The sequence below is a fragment of the Poromitra crassiceps genome (assembly GCF_964638095.1).
Source record: "Poromitra crassiceps genome assembly, chromosome: 3".
Classification (NCBI taxonomy): domain Eukaryota; kingdom Metazoa; phylum Chordata; class Actinopteri; order Beryciformes; family Melamphaidae; genus Poromitra; species Poromitra crassiceps.
This window is the reverse complement of record NC_139625.1, coordinates 25,281,369-25,296,508: the sequence shown is the minus strand read 5'-3', so window position 1 is coordinate 25,296,508 and position 15,140 is coordinate 25,281,369. Positions and strand designations below refer to the sequence as shown.

The window sequence follows — 15,140 nt, the reverse complement described above, 5'->3', positions numbered from 1 at the left end:
ACCCCATCTGTCTGCTCTGGTTCACTCAGTTGTGCACTCAGGCATCTTCATGATAAACTTATAAGCAGAAATCACTTGGCAACCAACCTATGCGGCCATCGATCAAAGTTAAGGATTCTCTCATGGATGCCACAATTTAGTGGTGCATTAAGTGGCAGTAATGTGTATCTTTTTGGTGGTCCATCAACTGAAACCAATTTGGAAACACTTTTCAAAACATCATTCCTCATCATTTATGCTGACAAAGTCAAGAGCGGGTTTGGCGTTCCCATGCACATTTTTTGGCAGGTGACCAAATATTGAGTTTGGAAACATCCTGCTACTACCACGATTTGAAACACATTAGCCTAAAAAGATGGTTCGGTCCATTTTAGGTTTTACAGGCAGAAACCATTTCACCCTCACACCAAAATAAATATGCCCCCCTGACCTGTAAGCTAGACCTTTTGTATGGTAAAATATTGTATGGTTAAATTACAAAATGCCTAATATGTCATTGTGGGTAGATTAGCTGACCTTTTTTTTTTTTTTTACTTCAGGACACAAAATACAGAAACATTCAAGCTACTTATCTCACTTTAGACAAGACCTTAAGGTTAGGTTCTTATCTGTTATTTTGTAAATAATTACACTTTAAGTAGCTAGCACACAGAGTTAAACATAGGATACTAAATATGTAAAACATCTGCTATAATGGCAAAATAACACAGTTGGCTTATTTTGTAATGTGGCACCAGGAATGCACTAGGCCAAGTAGCCATGAATCCTTTAATGACAATGATCATTTCAAAAATAGAGTAAAATACTTGACTTAAAAAAAGAAAAAAGAACAGCTTTGAAATTGGATGTGTTCAGAACAGCTTTGATTAGTTCAAAGTGCAAATTTTAAGTGAATACATAGAAATAATTCTAGACATGCAACACATTGTCATACTGTAACACAAAAACCCAAACAGCCAATGTCTTTACCAAAAAACATACAGCTGAACAATTGCCACCTGCACAATGTTTTGCATAATGTTATTGCACAGGCATGCAATAAAAAGCACATACTATAATTAAGCAATTATTTCAGTATAAATATGTCATCCCTATGCTTCATTTGATGTCTACAGATGGAGAAGAAAATCATGAAAGCATGGAGTGTGTGCTGTCATTGCCTCTTGGCACGCTGTTTGCTGAGCTATTCATTCCAAAAAAGGACCAACAGAGGAACTTCAAACTTTCCACATTTGTAATGTTCTCCTCCACAAATAAATAAGAGCTGTGACCCTCATTTTCAAGCCAGACTCTTGTATCAGGACACCTGGACCAGTTTGCATTCACTTTATTGAGTCAAAAATGACCTCCCTCACGATTGACAATTAAAGAGCTCCCTCTCCCCAAACAAGAACAGACAAAAGACTTGTAGAAGTGAACAGTTCAAACGTGACACAAATTAGATAACATGTAGCCTATGATGTGACATGTTCATTTCAATCACTTTACATGGAAAAAGCAAAACAGAGACACAGCCATATATCTGGAGTTGGGAGTGAATCCAAAATGAAAAGCGCTCTAATTGAAGGCCAAAATATGTTTCCACTTTAAAGACTCACTTGCATAAGATAAAGATGTTATCCATATACTGAGTGAGACACAGTTAAATCAATACGCCTTCATTCAACAAGTATTTCATCTTAGAAAGGTGACAAGCAGTGTTACGGTTTATGGCTGTGTTGCAGCCTGAAGTTAATGTCATTGCCCAACTCTGAAGCACACTCGCAACAACATACATCATGTATTTAATGGCATAAAAGAAAAAGATAATACAGCTCCACCCCTGCTGTGGCGAAACCATTCACATTCTGACTAGTCAATGGACGTCCCTTTGCTTTAGTCAGAAGGATCACAACCTCTGTGTATTACTAGTGTCATAATCTCCAAGTCAGAAGATACTCCAAGAAATAACCAAGAACTGAGTCATTACCCCGGCTGGCGACCTATTTGCGCTAACTTGGCGGCTGACGGAGCAGTCTGATTCCCATTGCCTTGGTCTTCCCATTGCTCTTTTCAACAGGTTCAGCAATGTGGTCCAAACCCGCCGACATTCCCCTCCTGACGATGGTGACATGGTGACAGCGTGGACAAAGAGTTGAAAACACGTTAAGCATGGTTCATCTGCCGAGAACTAGCTTTAATGGCGGGACAGAGTTTGTAGTGCAGCAGTGATCAGTTCCAGTTCTCCCAGTCTTCATCCAGCTGGAAAACAAAGCGGAAGGAATTTGATTAGTAAATTGACATTTTAATCAGAATGGCAGCCCAAGGTGGAGGGTAAATATCACCCCCAAAAAATACCAACCTCTCCAGAAGCTTCCACTTTAGAGAGTGCCATTTGAACCTCCTCTTCTGTCATGTCCAGGTCAAAGTCTTTCTCCCAATCCTCACTCACATCGGTGCTGGACCCTGGAAGGGTTACGAGAAAAATAACAAGAAGAAATGAACACTCGTGACTTATGACATTGGATCTGCTCCTAACCCTGTTTAGTGGAAAACTCATAAGCACATCTCTGAAACTAATCCTCCCAAAAATGGAATAAGAAACTCACTGTGAAGTTGTCCTTCTGACGGCATGGACATCACCTTACCTTTTTTGCCGTTGTTTGAGGGCGTAGACTTCCCGCTGTCAGAGTTAAGCTCGAACACTCTCAGGTCCTGGGGGCCCTCTTCCTTTGTGGTGTCTGGTTTAGAGGTGGGGGCGGGAGCCCGCGCTGACACCCCATCAACAGTGACCTCAGGCCGGGCTACGGTTTCCACTGGAGCCTCGGGATGTGAGCCGCTCTTCCCAGGCCGCTGGTCCTCCTGCGTCTTGTTCACCAATTCTTCCAGGCTGGCTTCAGTCAGTTTCTTGGTCAGCTCTGTTGGGACAGGCTCTGGCGTCATCTCCACCTGTGTCGGCAGGCTGATGCTGTCGCTGCTAACTGAGGGGGTGCATGGGGACAGGACAAGGCTCAGCAGAGTCATTGCTGTGGGACCCGTCGAGATCGCGGGCAGCTGGGTGGCACTGTCCTCCAGCGGGGGCGTAAAGTCGAGTCGAGATGATGACGTGGCACCGAGGAAGTCATCTGATGTTGACAGCACGAGTAGCAGAAAGACAGTGTAAGTTGACAAACTTCAGAGAAAAGCTGATTAGCTGATCTTAGAATGTTGCTAGCAGTAGCTTACCCTCCTCCTCCTCCTCCCAGCCCAGGCTCTCTGTGTGGGTGCTCTGCTCTGCCCTCTGCTTCAGTGCCACTCTCCTTGCCTCCTCCTAGAGGACACAATCAAAATAAACTTTTATTATTTATAAATATCACTTTTACTGCTTGAATTTTTACAGAGCTGCGTGCAGAAAAGGACGTGTAGTGCATTAGGATGATTTCCTAAAAACAAATCCATCAACAATCCAAGGTAACGCTTATAACTTAACTCCACGCCTGCCGGCCAGCAGGTGGCACACAAGACTGACTTGACATAAGAGGCTACTTGACATCTTGAGAGTCATTTGCAGCTGAGAATAAACTAAGAACAAGAGCATGTTCACCTGGTCCAACTGGAAGACTTTGTAGAAATACCTATGCCAGAATTCTGAATGGGCTACAGCTGCTGGCACCTGTGTAAGAAACACAACGTTTAGAACCTATCCTTATTTGCATAGCATTCTTAGTTCAAAACAAGGCTGAAGGCTATTCTTATAACAGTGTAGAGAAGAGCAACAAATAGTACCATTTTGGTGTAGAGGGCTCGTATAGAGGGACTGTTGACCAAAAGCTCTGAAACCTCTCCTTTCTTCTCCTCCAAACTGAAGCTGGACAGCCAGTTGTCAAACTGCTCTGGGGGACCTGGACACAAACAAGCTCAGATGAAAAATAAAGAAACAAACATAACACTAGGATGGCAAGAAGAGTATAGAGAAATATTATGCAAGGATCTCCTCGACCCCCTCCTATCTCTATACCCAGCCTATAAATGAACAGTACTTTTTTCGGTCAAGTAAGTCCATACAAATCCAGTAAATTCACTGAATGATAATTCCACAATTAGGTACTGTATTTGATTCCGAGAAATGGTCTAAGAATGGGTGAACAAAACAAGACTTAGATCTGTAAAGGTAGTTTTTACACATTACTTCATATTATATTGATAAAAGAGACACCAAGTCTACGCTTTTCGCTGCAATTTTTTGTCTTACCATCAGGCTCATTGCAATATGTTGCGGGGTCAGCCTGTAGACTGTAGAGACGTGCCTGCAGGGAAAACAAATACTTAGCTCCGGTTATGCATCTCCTACGGGCACATCATGTGCTTGCTTTTTACAGATCTACGGCTGCTCTTTGAGTTAATGTACAGTAACAAATGTAAAACCATGCTGAATCAACACATTGTTAAATGCTTTCAAAGAGGCTACTTAGAGCAAAACCACTTCAACAGTGATGTTTTGTATATTCTTAAAATAACCTGCAGATAAAACCCGTGCTCAAGGGCTAAAGAGGCGTGATGAACTCTGTAGCTTGTCATTTAAAAACTATGGCGTTAAGTGTTTGGATCATTAATTGGCTCAGTTACACTTAACTCCAAATGGTTAGCCCATGATACAAGTTGGACCGATGCCCACCTTGGTACTGTCATAGACTTCCGTAGTTCCAGTTGGGGTTGCCACCAAAGTGATGACATCACAGTCGATGGTTTTATCAGGAGGTGGGGCAAGCGTATCCGTTATGACCCCTAAGAAACTAGAAAGGCTCTTCTTCACCTTTTCTGTGGTCTCCGAGGAGCCCTCCACCTGGAAAACAGTATAGGTCAACATAGCAGCATATAGAGCAGGGGTGCCCAAATTCTTTCCCATGAAGGGCCAAAACTCAATTTGGGTGGAGGGCCGAGGGCCAAAAATAAACGTTGTGGAATTACATTAAAATGTATTGTGTTTTATAGAAAATTAACATTCTAAATCTAAAATAACATTTCAATATAATAATCTACTTTTTATCTTGTTTGGTAATTGTAATAATTTGCAATTGGTTATATAGATTAAAAAAAACATCTGCATTTGTGGGGAGCTTAAACATTTAATCAGTATAAAAACAGTTATAAAACAGTTGTATTTTCCACCTTTGTAATCAAGAGAGAAATTTGACTTAATTCACAACTTGAAAAATCCTCAAGGTACTTTGAAAAAAATCAGCTTTATTGTCCATCTTTTGTAAACAATTTGCTATGACAATTTGACAAAAACATGCAATATCCTGGTTGCTAATGTAGTTCCTCCTCTGGTCGTTAAGGGCGCCTGTTCAGAGGGAGGGGAACTGGTTGGAATAGCGTGAACCTCCCACGTGCCATGTCCTACCGGTGAAGCTTCCTCTGTCAGGTGAAAAGAAGCGGCTGGCTAACTGCCCATGTCTCGGAGGAAGCATGGAGCCAGTTTCGGCTCACCCCAGATCGGCAGAGGGTGGAGTAGCAACCAGGATAAATAAATTAAGTTAGCACTAATGGGGGATAAAAAATGGGATACAAAATATTTTTTCCCAAATCCGTGGCGGGCCAAAACAAACAGAGCGGCCCGCGGGCCCCAAATTGGTCACCACTGATATAGAGTATGATCAGTGAAATCATCGTCAATTACCCTCACATCTGGTGACAACGTGATACCACATTCCTCTCTTGTCATTGTTTTAATGCCACTGAGAGATCCTGAGCTACAGGGGCGGCTGTAGCTCAGCTCAGGAGGGAGGTCGTCCACTAATCGCTTTGGATAAAAGAGGTCGGTGGTTCGATTCCCGGCTCCTCCAGTCTGCACGTCGAAGTGTCCTTGGGCAAGACACTGAACCCCAAATTGCTCCCGTTGGTGTGCCAGCACCCTGCGTGGTAACCTGCCGCCATCGGTGTGTGAATGGGTGAATGTACCTACTGACTGTAAAAGCGCTTTGGATAAAAGCGCTATATAAATGCAGGCCATTTACCATTTACCATGTGCCTTACTTTCTGGCAACATGCAAGACCGGTTTTGCTTTAGCTCTGATTGCGTGACTATCTATAGGCAGTGATTCAGATGAAAGCTATAACTCACCGCAAGTTTGTTTCTGACAGCACTGGCTGTGGCCACAATTGAGCAGGCTGTATCATGTTGCACAACAGTGGAGAACTCTGTTAGGTCTCGCTTTATGAATTCAAAAGCCTCAGATGACTGCAAAAGAAAGGACACAATAGGATAGAAAATAGTGGTTAGAGCTAGCATTCTTTCTGCTGACCAGTTGCTATACGAGAGATCAGCCGATCAGTTGGTAAACAAACCGCGTCACTGGGTGGAAACAGCAATGGGACCCTATGGAGCCTGAGCTTGAGTGTCTCACTCTAGCCAGCTGTGCTGTTCACCATTTTAAAAACTGCGACAGTTACACAACATGCATATATTATACATCAAAATCTTGAGCTACTGCTCTCACTCAGAATGTCAAAATATAAGCAATGTGATGTATAGTTTTTGAGATATTAACGTTTGTTTGGCACAACTCATACTAGTTAACTGCTGCAGGGTTCCGCATTTCTGGGTGGTTGTGATGTGCTGATCCCCCTCGTATAGATGCCGAAAAGAGCATTGATTTACACTCAAGTGTAGTAATCATTAATGATTTCAATGATTTGGGGACGCCTACCTTGTCTTTGACGGCCTGGAAGCTCTGCTGAAGCCAGCCACCCCACCAGCCTTCTCTACAGGGAAAACATAACGTTAGTAGTTGATCATTGTATTTAAAAAAACACAACAGAACAGACACATTTGTACAAAGCGTAATCCCAGTAACGTTAAGTGAAAGTTCCCGTTTGTCATCTATGAAAAGGTCTAGATTGTTGGTTAATTTACCGAGCTTTCAACCTCAAACATAAAGGTTGTCAGCTGCTAACTTGCTAACTTATACACACAGCTCGGCAAGCTAAACTAGTTAGCTATCAGTGCGATCCCAGCTCAGTATATCAAGGGAAGCCATCAGACCGATGTCAGATGCACACAGAAAATGTTGCCTATATACAACCAGATTATGTTTATTGCATTATGTACGCTCTTCTAGACCAAAGCGAACGCTAGGCAGGCTAACTTGCAGGCTAGGCTAAGCTAACGCTAGCCCAGCTGGGACAATGTTTTGGTAAACAAACGGACTTCCTGAAATGACTCCCACTGCTATGGAATACGTTTACACAAACTAATCAGACTATATATAATCGGAGATTCAACAATACAAGGAACACACGATATAAAGGTTGTCAGCACCGCGTTAAATTAAATTACATTTGAAAACAAAAACTAAATTGCGACTTCACTCTCACCCTTCAGCCATCTTCACACGATGACATCATCAATATTTACTGAACTCTAACCCCGGCTGGGGGGAAAGTAGACACGTCATGCAATGTGCTTATCCATCCACGAGACAACAACTTTACACTATAAATGCAGAAGGATTATATTTTTTCTCGTATAAATCTTGCAATTATTATTAAACAGATAAAAATCGTTGGGATGTTTCAACGGTGGCTGCAGAGGATCAAACTGAACGACGAGGCGAAAGGAGGACCAGTGTTTTGAGGTATGTAACAAAAATAATACTTGTTTTTGATTTTTCACGAGTTGAAATAAAAGATCTGAGACTTTTTCTATGTACAGAAAATGCTTACATCTGTCAAATTTTGTTCACAGATTTGTTTCAATCCGTGTTAGTGAGAGGCGTGCTCACTCTCCTTTGCCAATTAATCCATCCACCTGTGTGGCATATCTAACCTCGCGTTATTGCAAAGGTGTGCCTTGACTGGTCACAATAAAAGGCCACTCTAAAACTGTGCAGTTTTATCACACAACTGTTGCCTGTGAATTGAATGTTAATTTCACTACCGTAAGCCGTCACCAATGTGAGATGCTGCCTTCAAATGAAACTCATGTGGTTACGACATGGGAAGTCGTATAGGCTACAACATGTCCCCACGGCCCCCAACACTTTTCAACCCAAAGTGATGCCCTGATCCACCTGATAGGTGTGATTCTGATTAAACGTGATGATTATAGATTATAGAGCTCAACAGTCACATGAAAAAACATGAATGATGGTTCCGAATCCATTCCACGTGTTCCAGTGCCAGGGCCCTCATTAATATTATTGGCTACACCTGTGTCTACCCTGCTTTGACACGTCAAAATGGCTGCTGTGAACAGGGCATTGTGTTGTGATAAAACGGTATGCTACATTTAGAGTGGTCTTTAATTGTGACCAGTCAAGGCACATCTGTGCATCCTGTTTAACCAGCATCTTGGTATGTCACATGGCCCACACCTGTCAGGTGGATGGATTATCTAGAAGTGTTCACTAACAGGGATTTAAACACTTTTGTGAACATTTAGAAATAAGCATTTTGTGTGCATAGAAAAAGTATTTGGTCTTCTATTTAGACTCATGAAAAATGGGAGCAAATACAAAAGTGTTGCATTTGTATTTTTGTTTTTTTGTTCAGTAGCCTATACTATACGAGGGATCAGTGTGACGTCACTGCCACCCAGAAATGCGGAACCCCGCAGCAGTTAATAGTATGAGTTGTGCCAAACAAACATTCATATCTCAAAAACTATACCTGACATCGCTTATATTTTGACATTCTGAGTGAGAGCAGAAGTAGCTCAAGAATTTGATGTATAATATATGCATGTCGTGTTAAAGTTGTGTGAACTGTCGCAGTTTTTAAAATGTAAACAGAGTTAACTGACTAGAGTCAGACACAAGTCTCGTGCCACTTGGGCTCCATAGTGGTTCTCAAATGGGGGTCCGGGGACCCCCAGGGGTCCTTGAGGGGGTTCCAGGGGGTCAAAAAGGGGGTAATTTATTTTAGCTATAATTCCTTTTTTTTTTTTTTTTTTTCATTTTTAAACATAACAAAGACAAAGAAGAAAAAGAAAAAGCACTACAGGACAAGACAATAAGGACTAGGAATATATATATTAAAAAAATAGTTGGGATGGGGGGGTGGGGGGGGGGTGATGCAGGGGTGTCAGCCTGAGCCCGCCATAGCATACAATGGTATTTGTACAACAAAGATGCAGCAGACATTAGACATGGGTTTCATTACCGGCAGAAGGCAATATAAAGAAAGAAGGTACAGAGCAAACCAAAATAAACGAAAACCCCTACATACTCAGGTTAGGAACTTGCGAACAGTATCCCAATGGTCCTCCTCTAGACCCTTATCAAAGTCCTTTAAAAGACAGGCTGCACCCTCCATGTTTAATAAGTCCAGGTATTCCTCCAACCATGAGTCCCTGGAGAAGCAGGTTGGTTTGCGTTCCTTCCAATTTAAAAAAATTAGTCTCTTAGTGGTTAAACAAGCCAGTGTCCAGAGCCGGTCAACAGTGACGTTGTTATTGCCTGTTTTTAAGCCCAACCGACATACTATAGGACATACAGAGAAAGGAAAATTAAGAAACTTCGACATTAGGGCTATCTGACCATAATGTTTTTACAGCTGGGCAGTCCCAAAGCAAGTGTAGTAATGAACCTCGATTGCCGCAGTTATGCCAGCATAAGTCTCGACATTTATCATCCATTTTTGATATTCTAACAGGAGTGATATATGCTCTACAAAGTATCTTGAATTGTATAATCCTGAATCTAACACATTTAGACGATCTTAAAGCCGATCTCCAAATTGTACTCCACTGAGGGGCAGTCAAGCATACATTGAGGTCATGCTCCCAGGCCTGCTGAACAGGAGAATATGCATCGGGGGCGGCCCTGGACAATAAACTATAAATATTTGAGACCACACCTCTTTTCAGTGTTGCTTTCTTGAAAAGCTGGTCCCACTCCGAACAAGAGGCTGGCATGACTCCCTCCCCACATTTCTTGTTTATGATAGAAGATATTTGTGCGTATATTAGAAAGGAGGAGTCAGTAAGGCTACATTGATTTTTAAGTTCTTGGAATGAAAGCATATTATCTTTAAAGATCTGACAGAATGGGAGAGCAAGCCCCACAATATTAAATCTCCTATACAGCTGCTTTACAACAGAACAAGAAAAGCTGATGATGATATTGTCTAACAATGGAGGTGGACTTGGACAGTACCACAGTGAGTATAATTCCATTCATAAGTAACACAATGACTATTTTGGTCATGGGTTTTATACACTTTCTGTAATAAAACATCTAAAAGCATCAATCTTATTATCAAATGGGGGTCCGTGGGACAAAATCCTATCAAATGGGGGTCCGTGGTCTAATTTTTGTCAGTTTAGGGGTCCTTTATGTGACAAATTTTGAGAACCACTGCCATAGGGTTCCATTGCCTGCCGTTGCCACCCAGTGATGCGGGTTTGTTTACCAAAATGCTGCTTGGCTGATCCCTCCTATCTATATGCAAATGTCCTAAAATGTCAATTAACCAATAAGCTGTAGATGAAACTTAACACTACTATGCATCCAGATCAAGCCCACACTCTTTGAATCATGATGTGTGGCTAATCAGTGTTTAGTCATTCCCAGCTGAATCCATATATCTCTCCCTCTCAGCACGTCTGTACGTGCATGACACGTCAGTGTATGATCGCAGACTTTTATGGTTATGTGCGTCAACACCATCCCAGCTGTGGTTTCTCCTCATCAGTATTCTGGGTGGAAAAACAGCCAGACTTTACTGAGCATCAAATAAAATAAAAGGTCAGACAACAAGCCTGGGGAAGAGCGGTCTCCTTTAATTGAAGTTCCTCCTTATCCAGACGCTGCACAATGTGTGCGTATGTTCTGCAATATGTCTCCCCTGTCCAGCCCCTCAATCCTCTTAATTGGGTCTTTCAGTTCCCTAATTAACTCTGTCAAGCCAGGCTGTGCTGAGCCAAGTTGGACACGCACCCCTATATTGATTAGTACCTGAACCAGTTAACTTATCCATCTGTCTACATGGCAATGGGGTGATGGTGCTAGCACGACATGGTGCAATACTTTGGCGCCTACAGCTTTTTACATTTGATATGGGGCTGGACGATAATTAAATATTATCGTCTTTCATTGGAATGATATCATGATGATATGAAGATATTTATCGTGACACATCTCTGCTGTCTAAACCAATTTTTACAAAAAAAAAACATTCACATCTTCACATCCGTGAACCTTTGGAGTGGACATTCCATTTTTTCTATCAGTGTGCGAGCTTCTCTTGGTTCCTTCTTGAGAAAAAAAAAGATAAAATGTGTGTGATAGGAATATTATTTGAAAATTTCAGTTTTGTTTGACATCACACATAATATTACCATTTGGTTTAATGAGATGAACATTAATTTGATCATTTAATGTGATTTTGCATTCAACCATTATATCATGATGTATATTGATATCAAGAACAATCCTCATGATTATCATATTGATTTCAATCATATTGTCAAAGCCCTAATTTGATGCTACAGTATGATGTGAATTCAGCCGTTTATCAAGTAAGTTTACATTTATTTTTATCCCTGATCTTGGGAAGGGTTGTACTATTGACTGTAATGGCTGACATAGGCTCACTCCCTCCAAACTACAGACATACTGTATTTGAATATCTCCAAAGCATTGCGGCTCTAAAAAAGCCCCTTTCTGTATCATTGTATTTTGATTCCCATTTTCACAATTAATTGTGCACAATATTATGACTTAAAGCCAATGCTGCCACTGCTGGTTAGCATATGCTGAGGTGCACCATGTTGACAGCAGCGGCTGACCATAATGGCACACAGAGGCACTGCCCATATTGTATGATTTAAGTTGCATATCCATTACACACCACACACATCACGCACAGACACACACCCACTCCAGACTGATGATGCCACATCGTGGGTTAGCACCATCTGGTGCCGATCAGGAAACACCAGCTTTGCACAAGTCAATGTCTCTAATTATCCACCTAGAGCAAAGGGAGGCCGATCCCCACTAATCCCCACAATGTGTTCTGCTTCCCATTCCCACCTGTGCCCAAATAAAGGGGGGCCTTGTGGGAGGACCCAGGGTCCCGGTGTCAGGGGACCAGGGACCAGGTGACGCTGCAGCGCCGGTCCCCATGACAGAAGCTCCATCGCCGGGTTTGGCTGGCAGCTGCCTCCCCCCACTGGGACATCCCACAGCTGACAATCCCCCAGTACTGACAGGGGCTCTTTACAGTGTCAATAGCCTCATATATTAGAGCTAACCGCCTTTGTGGTGAGCGAGGGTGTCAGGCCTTTTGGCCCGACAGCGCTTGTTACCATGATGAAATGTAGATTGAATGGAGGGGGTCTGTGTCCCAGGCACGAGAGCTTGGCCTCCCCAGGCCTTTGTGTCCCACGCACAGCTATTGTTCAAGCCTATTCAGGGCTCTCAGGAGGAGGAGGAAGGGGGGGCAGAAGGGAGGTGGGTGAGAAGGAGTTACATCTCTTCATTTCTCCCGTTACCCGACTCATCTGTCAGCCGTGGGAGGATAAGCATGTATTTTACACGCTTGATTTGTTGCTAAGTGAAGGCCAGCCATTGTTGGGTTGTTTGACTAAATTAAGTTCATGCATGGCAATCAGTGGGCATAATAGTTGTGTTTGCAGTTTAGTTGATGAATCATTCTTATCAATCGGCTCTCAAATTCTGGTTTTGTTGAAGAACCTTTTTAATAAAAATGCAACACAGTTTGATTGCAGCTTTGTGTTGATATGTAGAATTATTAATTAAATAGTTTCAACCCGTGTTTACCTGGAAAATGTAACCCATGTATGGTTTGAAGGTGACCCTCTTTGAGTCCACACTATCTTCTTCTCCACTTTAAATTTCGCCTTTGTGTGAGTATATCCATGTTATTATGGGACAGTGACAAATCCCCTGTGTGAATATATCCATGTTGTTATTGGACAGTGACAAATCCCCTAGCCTAGAGCTAAAGGACATGGCTGTGTCCCTCGCCTGTGTCAGACAAAAGTGACGCGCCGTCCTGGCGCCTGTGTCGTCCTTTCATCTCTACACCCTGTTGAGGTGAAGATGGATGGTCCCCAGGCTCCAGAAGAGCACATTCAGCCGCTGGCGTATTGTCTGGCCCTTCTGTCCTTCTGTCCCTCTGTAGCTCAGAGGTTGGTCTCTCTAAAGCTGGTTAGCAACCACCGCTCTTCCCATTGCTCCTGTCTTTCCTAACACCAACTCCTTCAGTCTATAGGAAGCTACACTTAGCTCCTGGTCTGAAAGTTACTTTTCCCATGTTACTGTTAACGTATTCCTAAGAACCCTTGCATCAGGAGCTTGCATGTTGAAAAAACATTACAGACCAATACCACAAATCACAAATAACAAGTCTAAAGAACAAATAGTAAAAAGACAGTCAGAGAAAATGTATTCTTAACAAGAGTTTAATTTAAGAAAATAGAAATCCTGCACAATAGGATACAACAGTTTCACTTTTTGACATTTCTTCACCACAGATATCAGATAAATTAGAAGCAACGGTCTTTGCTTTTCTGATATATAGTCCCTCGTGCATTTAGAACATTTCAGTCAGTATAAACAAAGCAGAGAAGATGATTTATAAAAATAGCAGCGGTTTACATGATAGAAGATATGTACAATATATATACATGCTCTGGCACCTGCCAGGGTTTTATCAGTCCAATGAACAATGTTCTGTGAGCTGCTTGGTAGGCTGAGTTGATCCAAACAGCAGAGGTCAATTGAACAGCCTCCTGTTCACTTGTGCATGGACAGGCGCAGTGTTGAGGTAGTGGTGGGCAATGGCTGGCAGAGCGAGCAGGGGCAGGGCATGCCAGGGAAGTGCCTGTAGGAGCTGGTCAGGTGGAGGGGGTCCTTCAGAAGGCCCTGGACCGGAGCATGAAAACCCAGGAAGCTGGCTGATGGGGGCGAGTGTGGGGCCGGTGCTGGAGGAGGCGAGTGATGCTGGAGAGAAGCCGTGCTGCCCACCAGGGCGTGCAGGGACTGGGCCAGGGGGTGCAGTGGGAGGTGGGCGGTGGGGGCCGGAGCGCTGATCCTGTGGTGGCTGGTGGAGCGGCTTTGGGTGCTCCCTCCATACACATCCCCCACCAACTTCTTCATCTCCTCCAAGGAGCTGGACAGCATGAGAATGTAGTTGCGGGCCAGCAGCAGGGTGGAGATCTTTGACAGCTTGCGGACAGAGGGGCCCTGGGCGTAGGGCATGACCTCTCTCAGGCCATCCATCGCCTGGTTCAGATCGTGCATTCTTTTCCTCTCCCGGCTGTTGACTTTCAGTCTCAGGTCCTGCCCATCTTCCTTGCAGAGGTCGGACCTGCTCTGGGTCTTGTCGTCCCCGTCACAGCGATCTGTCCTGCCCTGGCCCGCCTCCCTGTCTTCCCTCTGTTCATGGCAGTATGTCTGGAACATCTTGTTGGAGAAGAAGCTCCCAGCGGAGTCGTCCACCACCAGGTCCGGGGATGAAGAGCGGCTGCAGCTGGAGCCAGCATCAGAATCCATCTTGGTTTGAAACGGAGTAAAACGCAACATAAAACCCCAAAATGGTCCCCAGAAATTACAACCCCAAATGTTGCGGGCTTGAGTTGAGGGCAAAAAAACCCAGAGAGGTTCTTCCTTGATCCCTGGTTTCTGAAGGCCAAAGGCAACAGTTCTCTGTGATGTTTTCACAGTCTCACTTCTCTCAGAGTTTGCAGTGTTGAATGTGCTGATGAGGCGGGTCTGTGTTAACTGTCACCCTCTGGGTCCACTGGGGTGTATTTATACCGCCGGCACAACAAAGGAACAATAAGGCGCATAATGAGACACTTAGAACCACAGCCAATTGCAGAAGCGACACACTTTCACCCCCTCACACTCCCTCCTGCAGCCCCCACCCCACCTTCCCACACCCACTTAACTCCCACATCCCTGATCAGCCCCGACACATTAACCAAAGCAGGGATATGCTCACATGGTTGTGTTGAGGCATATGCCAAGGAGTTCACCAGGACTTTGTTAAAACTTTCAACACACCAATAAACAGTTGTATGTGTGTGAAGATGCAATTGGTTCAGTAGTGAGATGGTAGAATTAGCCAGGATGCAAAGATGAACATTGACTTTCCTCTAGAGAATGAACCTAGTCAGCACTAGCTGTGATCTAGACTAGATTCTAGAT

The 15,140-nt window shown here is 43.4% G+C and overlaps 2 protein-coding genes across 2 annotated transcripts; both read right to left on the bottom strand.

Moving 5' to 3' along the window:
• Window positions 1-760: 760 nt before the first annotated feature.
• On the bottom strand, window positions 761-7,398 carry bsdc1 (BSD domain containing 1). Its single transcript, XM_083632756.1, has 11 exons — window positions 7,336-7,398; window positions 6,669-6,723; window positions 6,083-6,199; window positions 4,634-4,801; window positions 4,211-4,265; window positions 3,745-3,860; window positions 3,563-3,631; window positions 3,205-3,289; window positions 2,628-3,104; window positions 2,342-2,445; window positions 761-2,241 (listed from the first exon to the last, which is right to left on the bottom strand). Exons 1-11 carry the CDS (start codon window positions 7,344-7,346, stop codon window positions 2,212-2,214), a joined length of 1,287 nt encoding a protein of 428 aa, XP_083488882.1. The 5' UTR covers window positions 7,347-7,398; the 3' UTR covers window positions 761-2,211.
• Window positions 7,399-13,724: 6,326 nt separating this feature from the next.
• olig4 (oligodendrocyte transcription factor 4) lies at window positions 13,725-14,483 on the bottom strand (the record flags this gene model as incomplete). The annotated part of the gene is made up of 1 exon (XM_083633895.1): window positions 13,725-14,483. The coding sequence occupies one exon, from the start codon at window positions 14,481-14,483 to the stop codon at window positions 13,725-13,727; it is 759 nt and encodes a 252-aa protein (XP_083490021.1).
• Between the last annotated feature and the right edge of the window lie 657 nt (window positions 14,484-15,140).

What these genes read in the sequence shown, in the direction of transcription:
- bsdc1 (XM_083632756.1), bottom strand. An exon ending in AAGTCTTCCAGTTGGACCAG is followed by an intron (nt 3,290 to 3,562) that starts GTGAACATGCTC and finishes TGTGTCCTCTAG; the next exon opens with GAGGAGGCAAGGAGAGTGGC. An exon ending in CTGGGAGGAGGAGGAGGAGG is followed by an intron (nt 3,105 to 3,204) that starts GTAAGCTACTGC and finishes TGTCAACATCAG; the next exon opens with ATGACTTCCTCGGTGCCACG.